The sequence below is a fragment of the Tenrec ecaudatus genome, chromosome 14 (assembly GCF_050624435.1).
Source record: "Tenrec ecaudatus isolate mTenEca1 chromosome 14, mTenEca1.hap1, whole genome shotgun sequence".
Classification (NCBI taxonomy): Eukaryota; Metazoa; Chordata; class Mammalia; order Afrosoricida; family Tenrecidae; genus Tenrec; species Tenrec ecaudatus.
The window spans coordinates 125,696,785-125,711,639 of record NC_134543.1 but is presented as its reverse complement, the minus strand read 5'-3'; the positions used below and the strand labels follow the sequence as shown (position 1 = coordinate 125,711,639).

Genomic DNA, 14,855 nt, shown 5'->3' with positions numbered 1-14,855 from the left:
TAGAGGCCCAATGTCCATCTGCTACCTTAATACTAAACCTATAAATATATGCACATAAAGTTATTTACCCATTGTCATGTATAAATATATTTACATATCTACATGCCTGTATTTAGACCTCTATAAATGTCCTTTGCTTCCTAGTTCCTTCCTCTATTTCTTTTTACTTTCCTCTTATCCCACTATCATGTTCATCCTTCATTTGGGTTCAGTAAATTTTCTGGGTTACATTGTCCTTGATCAAGCTCTACCTGGCCTCCTACACCCTCCTCGCCATCAATTTTGAATCACTTGTTTTTCCCTTGTCCCTGGGGTTAACACCCACTTCCTCTTTCATTCTTCATCTCCCCAACCAACGCCTATCTTATCTAGACAGACCTGCAGAGATAATAATATGCACAAAAACAAGACAGAGCAAAACAAAACAACAAAAGAAAACAGACCAGCAACAACAAACCAGTGTCTGTAAATAGTTCAAAGTCTGTTTGTTGACCTTTAGGAGTGTTTTCCAGTTGAGTCTGATGAGGTGCCGTGGCCAGGCCCCAAAGTCTATTTTTAGTATTCCCTGGGGACTTTGTTGCTCTGCTCCCCTTGCTGTTCTGTTGCACAACCTCAGTGTTTTGCCTCAGTGTGGTGGGGTCAGATCAGGTGCAGTTCCTGCACTGTGTCTCCAGTGTTGTCCCCATCCTCTCTGTGCTTTGACTGCTCTGAGCAGGAATATTGTCCTCAGGGCCTGATGGATCAGGGTGTATTCCACTCTCTCTTCCTCTCCCTTCATTTGTTCCTGTGTGCTCTGATCAGACATGTCCCTCTCCCTGAGCTGTAACTTCAGTGCTGTCCTCTGAAGTGAATTCTTCTGTGGGGAGGAGGAGCTGTCCATGTAGTTGGGATTGGGACCAGCACCTTCATTACCCACCCTTCACTCCCATAGCCTCTCTGGGTGAATCATGGGGCTGAACAAGGAAGGGCCTGTCACCATCACTGTGTCACCTCCAGGCAGGTTCGCCAGTGGCCTCTGATGAGCACAGAGGATCTACCTCAGGACCAGAGTCTGGGCATATGTCCACTCATGTTATCCCCTAAACCGAAGTCGCCAACATACCTTGATTTGAACATTAATATATTGGTTATTGGATCACCAACAACCCTCCATCCTCAAGAAAACCTGTTGGTGAGAGAGGAAACCATCCCCTCTCCTTCCCTGTTTCCCCTCCTTCGTCTCACATACTGTCAGGCCAAATAATTAAGGGGAAGAGGGATACTAAAAAGACCAGGGAATAATGAGATTCATCAGCATCATTTCTTCAGCTATAAAATGGGATGAGCAGAGAGCTGTTCTAAGTTGGGTTCTAAGCCCTGGCCCCACATCAGACTGACCTGTGGAACTTTAAACATCAGGTGTGCACACAGAAGCTGGGGCCCAGGAATTCTGAATTTTGGGTGGAGGTGGTGGTGGTGGTGGTGTGTGTTAGGATGGGGAACCTAGCCACCAGGAGTACTGCAAGTTCCCCAGGTGATTCCAAAATGCAGTCATGTTTTAAACTTGGAAACATCTGCTTTAAGGATTAATTTGCTTTGAATAGAAAGAGATTGTCTCACAAGTGGCGGCACTGGAATTGTCTGGGGCATTTTAAAAAGTACGCTGTGTCCTTGGCCTCACCCCCAGACCACTTGAATCATTGACTTCCAGGTTTGATACCTTTTGCTTGGTCTTCACATGAACCACAAGCTGATAACACTCATAATCAAGCCAAACTAAACCCACCCCATGGAGTGGATTCTGACCCATAGTGACCCTATCAGAACAGAGTCGAACTGTGCCATGGTTGTTGTTTTTTTTAAAAGATTGTACATCTTTATGAAAACTGACTGCCTCTTCTTTCTTTCTTGAGTGGCTTGCGGATTTGAACTGCTCACCTTTGAGTTAGCAACAGAGTGCTTTAACCACTGATGATTTTGGCCTCCTTATGGTTATAATTAAAAACAAAACCCACTGATATTGAGTGAATTCTAACTTTTAGCGGCCCTATATAGGGTTTTGAAGGCTGTTAATCTTTGTAGGACCAGATAGCCTCACTTTTCCATCTTGGAGAAGCTGGTGCATTGGAACCACTGACCTTGTGGTTAGCAGCCCAATTCATAACCTATTTTGCCACTATAGCTCCAGTCATATTAGCGCCCATTTATTAGGAATTACTATATAGGAGCCCTGGTGGTGCGAGACATGGGTATCTGTAAGAATCACCTGAGGCTCTTGTTAAAATGTAGATTCTGATTCAGTATATCTGGGCTAGAAAGGCAGCTTCTCAGCAGAGGTTCAAACAGAAATGAACTGGTTTGAAGACCCAGCTTGAACCCACCGACAACTCCACAGGAGGAAAGATCTGGTGATAGTTATATTTCTGTAAAGATTCCAGCCTCAGATGTCATGCAGGGTTCCTGTACTTTGGAATAGGCTTGGTGACACACACCAACAACATTCTATCACATCTATTCCTGGACTTCTCAATTCCTTCGTAGGGAATCGTGATTCCCACTTTGCAGATGAGGGAAAGGCTGTTCAGAACAGGCAGGGAAGCATCCAAGGGTTGAACTTTAAGTTCTTGAGGTCCGGCTGATCTGACTTGGAAACCTGCTCTTGATGGCCAAAGCCTCTTGACTTGGGGGCTGGCCCCAGTGGAGGGTGTTCTCCACTGTTGCCATGACCGCTTAAGGAAAGTCGCCTTGGCCTTCCTGGAGGCCCCCCAAGGCATGTTGGGTGGAGGACCCCTCACCACAAAGAGAGGTGAGTTGTGTGGCCTGGTGTTTGGCTTTGTCTTCGTCACTCACTCTCAAACTACCTCCATGTGGCAGGAGAAAGAAGCTTGCCGGTCAGTCTGCCCTCCTTGCCCCATCACCTCCATGTGCCACAGCTGGGCTCACCAAGAGAAAACTCAGGTGGGAAAGCAAACACTCATTCACTTGTTCAGAATGCAAGGAATTTTCTAGGCACGGGAAAGCAAAAACACGTTCCTTTTCCTCAGACCACAAGGTGAAAGCTCTCTGCTAAGGTGACCGGAAATGTTCAGCTGTGTCTCATAAAAATGCCCTTCCCCTCTCATCAGGACCCACCACCGTCTGAGAGTGTGGGCTGAGGGCTGTACGAGCTGAGTGCCCAACCAAATGCTGCCCCTCCCCCTGGGTGCTCTGGAAGCTCACACAAATGACTTGACTTTCTCAGGCCTTGACTTTCCGTGAGGCTCAAGTGGAGAGGTTGTGCCTGCCTCACCAGCCCTCAGGACTGCTGGGAAGAGGCCGGGGGAACACTCCAAAATGCTGCACCCAGTGAGCAGGCCCCTTGAGGTGTAGGAGACCCAGAGGAGCTTGGAGGTCCTGACGCTGAGACCAATGGCCAAGTGAGACTGGAAGCTTTGTCGAGTGTTTGCTGGCACTCACTGAGGCACCAGATGTCCCTAAGGCCTGAAGTGGCTCCAGATGACCAGCGGTGTTAGAGTCCACTGTGATCCTTCATTTGGCTTTGGGAGATCTGGCTGCACGCCACCTGTGTCAACCCCTAATGGTGCGTGCACAGTTCCCGGCCAGTATTTGGGTCCTAAATAGCTACGAGTCAGAAGTGATTGACACGCATAACCATAGCAGCAAAAGAGCTCACACTTCAGAGTTCAGCGATGATGTAAGATAAATATGACCCCAGGGACTTTTTGCGCTCCTCAGAGTTCATGTACCTGTGGTCCAGGTGGTACTGAGGGAGGGGAAAGACAGAGATGAATATGTGACCTTTCTAAGGTGCTTGCCTTAAAATGCTATTTCAGGGTTGGTATATTGATTCCTTACTTGCCCAGCTGGACTTAGCTGTTGCCACTCAGGTTTATTTGGGAGACAGTCTGATTGAGGGTTAGTCTAAGAACAGCATGGTCCAGATGCGATGCTGCCTTCTGAGGCTGAGGCAAATAGGCAGAGTTTCCAAGTGCGGGATGGTCTCAGAGCCACTTAGACAGTAGGAGGCCCCAGCCCCTTATTAAGCCACGAAGCTGTACCATAAAATGATCTTAGTTCAGTCCCAAGCAGTGGGCATTTGGGTGGTTAAAAAAAAAACATGTAGGTGTTGCTGCCATCAATGCCATGTTCTTATGTGCCACTTTGGTGCTGTCAAAGCCATCTGCATTTTTATGCACATATTATTATATCTGCAGGTCCACCTAGATAAGATAGGCTGGACAAACAATGTGAGAAGAAAATAACAGGACCATTGGTCCCAGAAGGACATGAGAGTATGGGAGGTAGGGGAATGGAGGAGGTGTTGGCCAACCCAGGGACAAGGGAACAATGAGTGGTTCAAAACCAGTGGAGGGAGGGGATGGGAGGACTGGTAGGGACTGACCAAGGGCAAGGTAACTGAGAGGAATTACTGAAACCAGAATGAAGGCTGAACATGGTAGTGGGCCAGGAGGAAAGCATGAAGAAACAGAGAAAAGGAGTAGGAGGCAAAGGGCATACAGAGAAGCCTAGGTACAGACATGTACATATGTAAATATATTTATCATTATGGGGGAGATAGACTTATGTGCATATATTAATAGGTTTAGTAGTAGGGTAGCTGGTGCACATTGGGCCTCCTCATGTGCATTCCCTCAATACAAGAGCACCTTGCTCAGCTAAACGATCATTCCATGATACCCACTTTCCCGACATGATCGCTGAAGACAGACATGTGCATAAGCAAATGTGGTGAAGAAAGCTGATGGTGCCCGGCTATCAAAAAGATATAGCATCTGGGGTCTTAAAGGCTTGAAGACAAACAAGCGGTCATCTAGCTTGGAAGCAACAAAGCCCACAGAGAAGCACACAAGCCTAAGTGAACATGAGGTGTTGAAGGGATCAGGTAGCAGACACCAAAGAACAAAACCATCATTGTGTTATCACCTTCCCCACATAAACGCTGAAGATGAATGTGTGCATAAGTAAGTATGGTGAAGAAGGCTGATGGTGCCCGGCTATTCAGAGATACAGTGTCTGGGGTCTTAAAGGCTTGAAAGTAAACAAGCGGCCATCTAGCCCAGAAGCAACAAAGCCCACATGGAAGCAGCACACCAACATGTGTGATCTTGAAGGGCCGAGGGGACCAGGTTTCAAGCACCAAAGGTGAGGGAAAAAAGAAATTATAACATCGTGAATGAGGTGAGCACATGATGGGGACCCAATGCCCATCTGTAGACAACTAGACATCCCTTGCAGAGGGGTAGTGGGGAGGAGATGAGCCACTCAGGATTCAGTGTAGCAATAATGAAACTCACAACCTTTCTCTAGTTCTTGAATGCTTTCTCCCCACCAACTATCATGATCCCAATTCTACCTTGCAAATCTGGTTAGACCAGAGGATGGTTAGACCAGGGAATCTAGGACAGATGAACCCCTTAGGACCAAGGGTGAGAGTGATGATACCGGGAGGGCAGTGGGGCTAGAAAGGGGAGAACCTATCTCGGGGATCTACATATGGCCTCCTCTCTGGGGGATGGGCAACAAGAAAGTGGTGAAAGGAGATGCCGGGCAGTGTAAGATAAGATAAAATAATAATTTATAAATTATTAAGGGTTCATGAGGGAGGAGGGAGTGGTAGGGAAAAAAGGAAAATGAGCTGATTCCAGGAACGCCAGTGGAAGGCATATTTTGAGAATGATGAGGGCAATGAATGTATAAGTGTGCTTTACACAATTGATGTATGTATGGATTGTGATAAGAGTTGTATGAGCCCCAATAAATGATTTAAAAAAAGGAAAACATGTAACATACAACGAGATGCTGCTTCATGCCCACTGAGATGGCTGTGATCCACAGGGCGGATCACACGAAGTGCTGGAAGGCGTGTGGAGAAATCGGAGCCCTCCTGCATAGTCGGTGGCCGTGCTAAATGGTGCAGTCTCCTTGGAAATCAGTCTGGCCATTCCTCAAAGGTCAGACACTGAGTTCCCATAGCATTCAGCAGTTCCACTCTTAGAAAACGGGATTCTACACCCAAGGGAAAGGAAAGTGTATGTTCCCACACATGTTCAGACCAGCATTATTCATAATAGCCCCAAAGTAGAAACAGCCCAAATGACCAACACAACTGATGACTGGGACAACAAAATGTGGCAAATGCAAACAATGGACAGAGTGAAGTAGAGCTACATGCTATGACATGGATGAACCCTAAACACATGTCACATGGAAGAAGTCAGTCACAAAGACTACATATCGCGTGGTTCCCCTGTTGTTTGGCTCAGGCCATATAATTGAGAGTGTATTTGCTAGGAGCAGGCTTGGGAGCAGAGGTGTAAGATGAGATGCTTTGTCTTCTTGCAAGGAGCACTGGTGGTGCAGTGGGTTAGGTGTTGGACTGCTAACCACAGGGTTGGTGGTTCAAACTCATCAGCTTCTCTGTGGGAGAGAAGTGAGGCTGTCTGCTCTCATCAAGATTTGCAGTCTTGGAAACGCTATAGGGAAACTTTACCCTGTCCTATTGGGTCCGAATGAGACAGAATCAACTTACTGATAGTGGATGGGTTTGCCCTCTCACAATTCCAAATGCGTGAAGTTGTCCTTTCCCCCAGATCAGGGGACGCAAGCTGATGCCGGGTGCTGTTTGTATTTTGGCCATGCGGATCTCTTTGAGCACCACTCCCCTTTGTGTCTTTCCTCAACGCATAATCTAATGCATAGTAGCCTTGGGTTCTAGCCGAGGCTTGGGAGCAATGAGGCTCTGCCATCCTAATCAGATCAGTAATCCCTCCCGGCATCGGTGTTCATATCTGTATACTGCGGTTGCCAACACTAGTAAAAGGTGGAGGATTCCTGGGGTCCGAGCAGCTGCGCAGCACCTGCACCGCCTGCATCACGAGTTGACACTAGGCAAGGATGCTGGACGGCGGCGTACTTTGTCCTGTCCTGGCAGAATGACTGAATGAGCGGCGGCGCCTGGTGGCTAACAGCCACAGCGAGGCCCTAACTGCCTGACTGTGTGTCCCCACAGCGGCCAGTTCGCCATCGTGAAGAAGTGCCGGGAGAAGAGCACGGGGCTGGAGTATGCAGCGAAGTTCATCAAGAAGCGGCAGAGCCGGGCCAGCAGGCGGGGCGTGCGCAAGGAGGAGATCGAGCGGGAGGTGAGCATCCTGCGGCAGGTGCTGCACCCCAACATCATCACGCTGCACGACGTCTACGAGAACCGTACCGATGTGGTGCTCATCCTCGAGCTGTGAGTAGGGGTGTCTGGGTGTGTGTCGGTGCGGGGGAGGTGGGGCGGAGCACCCGACCACAGGCCCTAGAGGGCAGCAGCATCATACCCAAGGTCGACCTAGAGAGAAGCGACGTTCCTCCGAAGTTTCTAGGTTTCCTTCGTCGTCCTCCTGAAACTAGGCTGGAGGAGGTGCAGGCTTGCTGAGCAGCAGTGAGGAAGGCCGGGGTCTGAATTTAGTGGACTCCAGGGACTCAGAGGAAGAAATGACTGCTGCTGCGGTCATTTCCTGACTGGCAAGCAAGTGGGAAACCGAGAGGGCGCAGAAGTCGGGGTATACTAGGGGAAAGGATGCCACCAGGGATTTGGAGGGGAAGAACCAACATCCTCTGGACTCTGGGAAGCTCTTCTCCAGCCCCTTCCTGGGGAAAATCCATTCTGTGTGTGCTGTTTGACCCCTTTCTTGCGCTGATGACAGCTATTATTTAAGGAACACCTCAAACAAAACAAACCCTCCCTGCTATTGAGTCGATTCCGACTCAGAGTGCCTCTCTAGGGCAGGCTGGAACTGCCCCTTTGGGTTTCCAGAGAATATAACTGCTTCTGGGAGGTGAAAGCCTCGTCTTTCTCCCATGGAGCAGCTGGTGGTTTTGAACTGCCAACCATACAGTTAGCAGCCCCACGCATAACCCACCAGGCCACCATAAGGAGCATCTACTATAGACTAGATATTTGCTGGGTGCTCCATGTCTGTCATTTTGTTCATGCCTCACAATCATTGTGATAAGGGAAGTGTCTTAGAAAGAGCATTGTGGAAATAAACCCAAACCAAGCCAACTCCATCCTTTTGGGTTGATTCTGATGTATAGCTACCTTATTATAGTTATTGTAGACTTGTCCCCAGAGTCTACAAAGCTGGAAGCAGACTGCCACATATTTCTCCTGTGGAGTGACTGGTGGGTTCAACCTTTGTGTTGGCAGCCAGGCAGTGCCATCAAATAGGGGTGCTCCACTATGACCTATTTAATCTTCATAGCAATTCTGCTGTACAAACATTCATCATTCCCATTTTACTGGCGAGAGCACTGAGAGGCCAGGATATTAGTAAGTGGAAGCTGGGACGTGGCGGAGCATGGCTTGAGGCCAGGTAACCCGTGTAGCCTTAGTGAGGTGTAGTACGAGCCATGAGCACCAGCCATGAGGTGGCCTGATGCTGGCTTAGTGGGGCGAGTTCTCAGGCCTTGGTTGAGTAGGTGACACCACGTTTCCTAAGATTAGCTGACCATTTGGATGTTCCCCTCGCGCCTTTCCATGACATGGGGGAGACAGACCTCTGCCAGATAACAAGCCTGAGTTGGATTGTGACACACGTCTCGGCAGCTGGGTACCATATCAAACATCAAGACACTGTGTTGGAGATGTTCTGAGCATCAGGAGCATGTGCATCTTTGCCAGTTAGCAGAGGAGTGGTGCCTTCGGCCTTCACAATCCCTGACTTTGTGACTTTGGACACGTCATCTCACCTTTCTGAGCTCCATGTGCCATCTGTGAACTAGGATGCCACCCTTACCTAGTCTGCTTATACCGGCGGGTCATGGGACACCTGACATTTTAGCTCATTCTAATCGGAGAACTAAGCTCTGGCTTTGCCAGGATATAGTTTTAAGAAGCAGATGGGTATTTGCATACTCTCACATAAGGTTCTTAAATTAAGCATTTCAATGCTTAAGTGAATAGAAATCATCCTGACTTTCCTTGTCGGTAACTCCCAGTGTCCTCTGCATTTCTCCAAAACCTCCTAGCCAGTTTATCAGTTGGTGCATATGGCTGCTTGGCCCACGCAGAGCCTGGTGGGCGCCCCCAGGTATGGCATGCATGACTTAGCAGGTAGCATGCTGATTTCTAGCAGGAAATGACAAATCCACCTTTGTTGGGATGGCCAATCCATTTCTTAAAAGTAAATACAGCAAATGAAAAGAAATTATAGTAACTTTTTACTGATACAACCAGGTTTCATTGAATTGCATAGCAATATTATTTCCTGTTTTCAGACATTTGGGTTTTTTTTCTTTTTTCTGGCTTTTCACGATTAGCAGAGTCTACTACCATAAAATAATTGTCTTCCTAAAACTTACCCCTTTTCTTCTGAGTCAATTCTTTAAGGGGTGGACTAGGTCAGAGGCCGACATTTTTAGGTTCTTACAGCCTCCTCCTGTTCAAAGAGGGATGTTGATGTTTAACTAGTACCACCCGCAACGCCGGAAGAGTTGTCTTGCTCGCCTGCAACCTTATCAGCCCTGACACAAGAGAGATTCTCAGTATATAGCTGTTGAATAAGAGATCAAGTGAAAGAACACATTTAGAATAGTGTCATGATGGTATAGACTACTATACCGTAGAGGGGCCCTGGTAGTGTAGGGGTTATGCTTCCAGCTGTTACCCACAGTTCAAATCCACCAGCTGCTCCTGAGGAGAAAGGTTATCTCTTCACCGGAGTAGAAAGCCTCATCTTTCTCCTCAGGAGCAGCTGGTGGGTTGAGCATCTTTCCTGTATCAGGTGTTATGAAAGCAAAGAGTCTAGTCTGACAGCAAATGACAGCCCAGTGTAATGAACAGGGATGCCAGAGGACCAACCGCCCAGTGCTTGGGATAGGTTGAAACGTTATTTCTTGTAGCTGAAACGCAAGCTTTGTAATGTGAAAAGAGCGTGTAGAGAACACATGGAGCGGGGTTGGGAAGATCCAGACCTCAATCCTGGCTCTGCGTCTTACTATCTGTGTGAATTTGGGCTCGTCACTTGCTCTCCTGGAGCCTCAGCTGAGCTGCCAAATGGAGGCAGTAGTTTGTTCCATTAACCTTTCAGGAGGGAAGTGAGGCTCAAGTGAGACAATGCTGGGGACGATGAGCACACTGAAAAGGTGGCGAATACTTAATCAACTCTAAGCCAAACCTTCTTTCACCACTACCACCAAATAAATATGTGCTGTTGATTTCAAGGGCTTTGTTAGGCTCTCACAGCACTTGTTCAAGATTACATTAAGATTCCGCCTCTCCACCTTCAATCTTCAACCCCTTAAAGTGTAATGAGACTTCAAGTTTTGTCTAAAGAAAAGCTGAGCCATGGAATTCTCAAATGCCCTACCTAAAGGTCAAGACTGAGTCTAAATTGGTGAAGCATTGGGCTCACTGGGCCGGTCCTTTGACCAAGGTTTACAGGCTATTCTTTCAGCAGTTGCAAGGGTGCTCCAGATGCTGGCACCTGCCCTGGTTGGGGCAAGGACGAACTCACCCACCTGGCAGGAGGGAAGAATTGCAAATCAGGCTCCATCCCAGGGTTCAAGCAGCTGCTTGAGAGGGACTCTGCAGCCCTAGCAGACATTATGCCTGGGGCACCATCTCTCTTCCCTGCCTCTTCGCACCCCCACCCCACCCCCGTTTCACCGCCACCTTGTCTTGCTCTTCTCCTTCAACTATTATGTGCCAGACATGGGAGACATAAAGACCAAAACGTAACACCTGGCTCCTGCCCTTAAGGAACCCACAGAGCAGGAACACACCCTCCCTGACATTCATCCGTCTGCCCATTAAGGGATATTTGGGGGAAAAGCAAAAACCTTTTAGTGTGAGTTGGGCGAAGGTCTACAGAGCAGTTCATCGGTTTTGTATTCAATAATTCATACACACTGTTTATCACAGGGACTGCAATGCCCACAATGTAACTTCATTTATTCTGCTTCATCCCTGTGTTTCCTGTTCCCATGCCTCCTCCTTTCTTAGCCCTTCTGAACGTTGCCCTTGGGTAAATGTGGCTCTTCGGATCTCAAATGGGGCATTATTCTAAGGTGTGTGTATCTCACTAGGTTTACTGTTCTCTTTTTAGACCTGTCTATCCTTTGGCTGAAAATTCAGCCATGGGGGTGAGTTCATTTCCAGACAAAGGGTGATTAAAGATCCTAGTCTCAGGTGTTCCAACTGTCTCTATCCAACCATTAGCTTGGTCTCTTTGAAGGCTTTGAGTCTTGTTCCACACTTCTCTCCCCCTCAATTCGGGGCTTTCTAATAGTGGTAGCGGGGCATCATCTCCTCCTCTGAAGGTCATGGAGATGGATGTTCAAATGGTCTATTAGCCATTTGTTTCCATGCATCTTCAATTTTTATCACTCTGCATTCCTCGGGATAGGGTGAGACCAATAGTTGGCTGTTCATGAGCTTTTAAGACCCCAATCACTCCTTACCAAAGGAGGATGTAGGACCTTTTCTTTGTAGACTATTTTATGCCAATTGGGGAGATTTAAAAAAATAATCCAATTGGACAGATGAAAAAAGACTGAGGCTGAGAGTGACTTGCTAGTAAGTGACACCACAACTACCATTCTTTTTTTAGAAATCATTTTATTAAGAGCTCATACAACTCTTATCACAATCCATACATCATACATCAATTGTGTCAAGCACATTTGTACATTCATTGCCCTCATCATTCTCAAAACATTTGCTCTCCACTTAAGCCCCTGGCATCAGCTCCTCATTTTCCCCCTCCCTCCATGCTGCCCCCTGCATCATAAACCCTTGAAAATTCATAAATTATTATTTTGTCATGTCTTACATTGTCTGACAGCTCCCTCACCCACTTTTCTGTTGTCCATCCCCCAGGGAGGAGGTTATATGTAGATCCTTGTAATCAGTTCCCCCTGTTGACCCCAACCTCCCTCGACCCTCCTGGTATCCCCACCCTTACCACTTGACCCTCCTGGTATCCCCACCCTTCCACTGGTCCTGAAGGAATCATCTGCCCTGGATTCCCTGTGTTTCTAGTTCCTATCTGTACCAGTGTACATCCTATGGTCTAGCCAGATTTGTAAGGTAGAATTGGGGTCATGATAGTGGGTGGTGGGGGGAGAGGAAGCATTCAGGAACTAGAGGAAAGGTGTATGTTTTCTTATTGCTACACTGCACCCTGACTAGCTCGTCTCCTCCCCGCGACCCTTCTGTAGGGGTATGTCCAATTGCCTACAGATGGGCGTTGGGTTTCCACTCAGCACTCCCCCTCATTTACAATGATATGATTTTTTTGTTCTGATGATGCCTGATACCTGATCCCTTTCACACCCTGTGCTCTCGCACAGGCTGTTGTGCTTCTTCCATGTGGGCTTTGTTGCTTCTCAGCTAGATGGCCGCTTGTTTATCTTCAAGCCTTTAAGACCCCATACCCTCTATCTTTTGCTAGCTGGGCACCATCAGCTTTTTTCACCACATTTGCTTATGGCAACTACCATTCTTATGCAGGTCTTCGCCTCCAAGGCTAGCCTGTGCCTAGGGACCTAATACAACCGACAGTTGCCCTCTCTGGGCCTTCTTGGGTGTTGTCCACTATCCATTGTGCCTGTCCTCATTCCCTTGCTCATTCTTCAAGGCCTTACTTAAGTCTCATTGAATATCCAGCACCTTCTCCAGGCACATAAGGTTGCACTAAGTACATGTGACAAACTAATAATCACAACAGGGACAGAGCCTCCACCAACAGAGCTTTCTGTGGGCCACTCACCATGCTGAATGCGTCCCTGGACGAGTCAACTCATTTGTTCTCCATAACAAGTCTATGATGGAGATACTCTTTCTGCCCTCTGGGTTGGTGTCCTAGGGTTGCTCTATCAAACACCACAAACTGGGGGGCTTACAAGAGCGGAGATGTATTATCTCAGCCCTGAAAGCTGGGAGTCTGAGATCAGGGTGCTGATCAGGGTGACTCCTGAGGAGGCTTTCAGGGAGAACCCTCATGTGTCACCCAGCTTCAGGTTCTCACATATTGACTTATCTAAGAGTCCTACTTCCTCTAGTCCTGATTGTTTGGATTAGTTTGTTTATTGGCATATTTTAAAGCAAATCCCAGACATCGTGAAATTTCACTTGCAAACACTTTAGCATGCATCTCTGATAATAACTTTAACCATTTTTATTTATTTAAATGTCAAATTATTTTTAATAATTGAAAGTATTTTAATTATTAAATGATAATTTTATTGGGGGTTCTCACAGCTCTTAAAACAATCCATACATCAATTATATCAAGCACTTTTGTACATTTGTTGCCCTCATCATTCTCAAAATATTTGCTCTCCACTTAAGCCCTTGGTATCAGCTTCTCATTTTTCCCCCTTCCTCCACACTCCCTTCCCTTATGAACCCTTGATAATTTATAAATTATTTTTATTTTGTCATGTCTTGTACCATCCGATGTCTCCCTTCATCCACTTTTCTGTTGTCCGTCCCCCATGGAGGAGGTTATATGTAGATCCTTGTAATCAGTTCCCCCTTTCTACCCTACCTTTCCTTCACCCTTGGGTATCACCACTCTCACCACTGGTCCTGAGGGGATCATCTGTCCTGGATTCCCTGTGTTTCCAGTTCCTATCTATACCAGTGTACATCCTCTGGGCTAGCTGGATTTGTAAGGCAGAATTGGGATAATGATAGTGGTGGGGAGGAAGCATTTAAAAATAGGAGGAAAGTTGTATGTTTCATTGTTGCTATACTGCACGCTAACTGGCTCATCTCCTCCCTGCGACCCTTCTGTAAGGGTATGTTCCGTTACCTACAGATGGAAAGGTACATGTTTCATCATTGAGGAAAGGGTATGTTTCATCATTGCTACACTGCACCCTGACTAGCTCCCTGTTGTACTGCATTATGTCCAGTTGTTCCACTTTTCAGGAGGCTAATATTAATCAGTGGGTCCAGGTGTGCCTTTGGACATTTCTAAGGAAAGGAGAAAAGGTGGCAGGGAGATGACTCCCAAAGCTGGGACAGGAATCATCTGCAACACTCGGTGTGATACAGTGTTTGAGGGTCCCTCTGCCTAGTTTGAATCCTAACTCTACTACTGACTAGACCGACTAGTTGTAGATCTACTACCGATTAGCTGTGTGGTTCCAGGGAAGTCACTTAACCTCTCTGAGCCTCTACTTCTTTAACAGTCAAATTAGAAAAATAATAATGTAAAATCAATGGTTCCCAACCTTCCTCATGCCGTGACCCATTATTACAGTTCCTTATGTTGTGACCCCCCCAACCATAAAATTATTTTTGTTGCTACTTCATAACTGTAATTTTGCTACTGTTATAAATCAGGCAACACCTGTGAAAGGGTTGTTCAACCCCCAAAGGGGTTTCAACCCACAGGTTGAGAACCGCTGATATAAATCCTGATAGGGTAATGTGCTGAGTGAATGAGATAACATGCACAAAGCATGCAGCTCATTTCCTGGCAGAGAGTAATGGCTATTTATTAGTTATTTTTATGTTGTTGTGATTGTAAAAATACAAGTCCTAAGGCAGCTCTCGCTTGATAAGCTCTGAAGTATGCCCTGGGGATCTGCAATTGAACAAATTCTCTAGGTTGTCCTGACATCTTGGCCCCCCTGACTGAGGTCCCTTGCTGCACTGTTTCCCTAGGGCGATCCTGGACCTTACCCGAGCCTGGCAGGGTCACAGTGTTGCTAGGACCCCAGGCTTGGCTGGAGGACAGACAAGCCCAGGAGAGTTGTCAGACTTAACAAATAACCCTCTCCTATTTTATATGGTGACCCTAAGGCCCAGGAGACTCTCTTTACCCCATAGGTTTCCAGTCCTGAGCCGTGGTGGAGTA

At 47.1% G+C, this 14,855-nt stretch overlaps 1 protein-coding gene across 2 annotated transcripts in view; it reads left to right on the top strand.

Moving 5' to 3' along the window:
* Positions 1–14,855, top strand: part of DAPK2 (death associated protein kinase 2) — a 136,077-nt gene that overhangs the window by 82,530 nt on the left and 38,692 nt on the right. For both annotated transcript variants that reach the window (XM_075530747.1, XM_075530748.1), the window contains exon 3: positions 7,010–7,231. In XM_075530747.1, the coding sequence (XP_075386862.1) occupies positions 7,010–7,231 (222 nt within the window). The remainder of the gene's footprint in view (positions 1–7,009; positions 7,232–14,855) is intronic.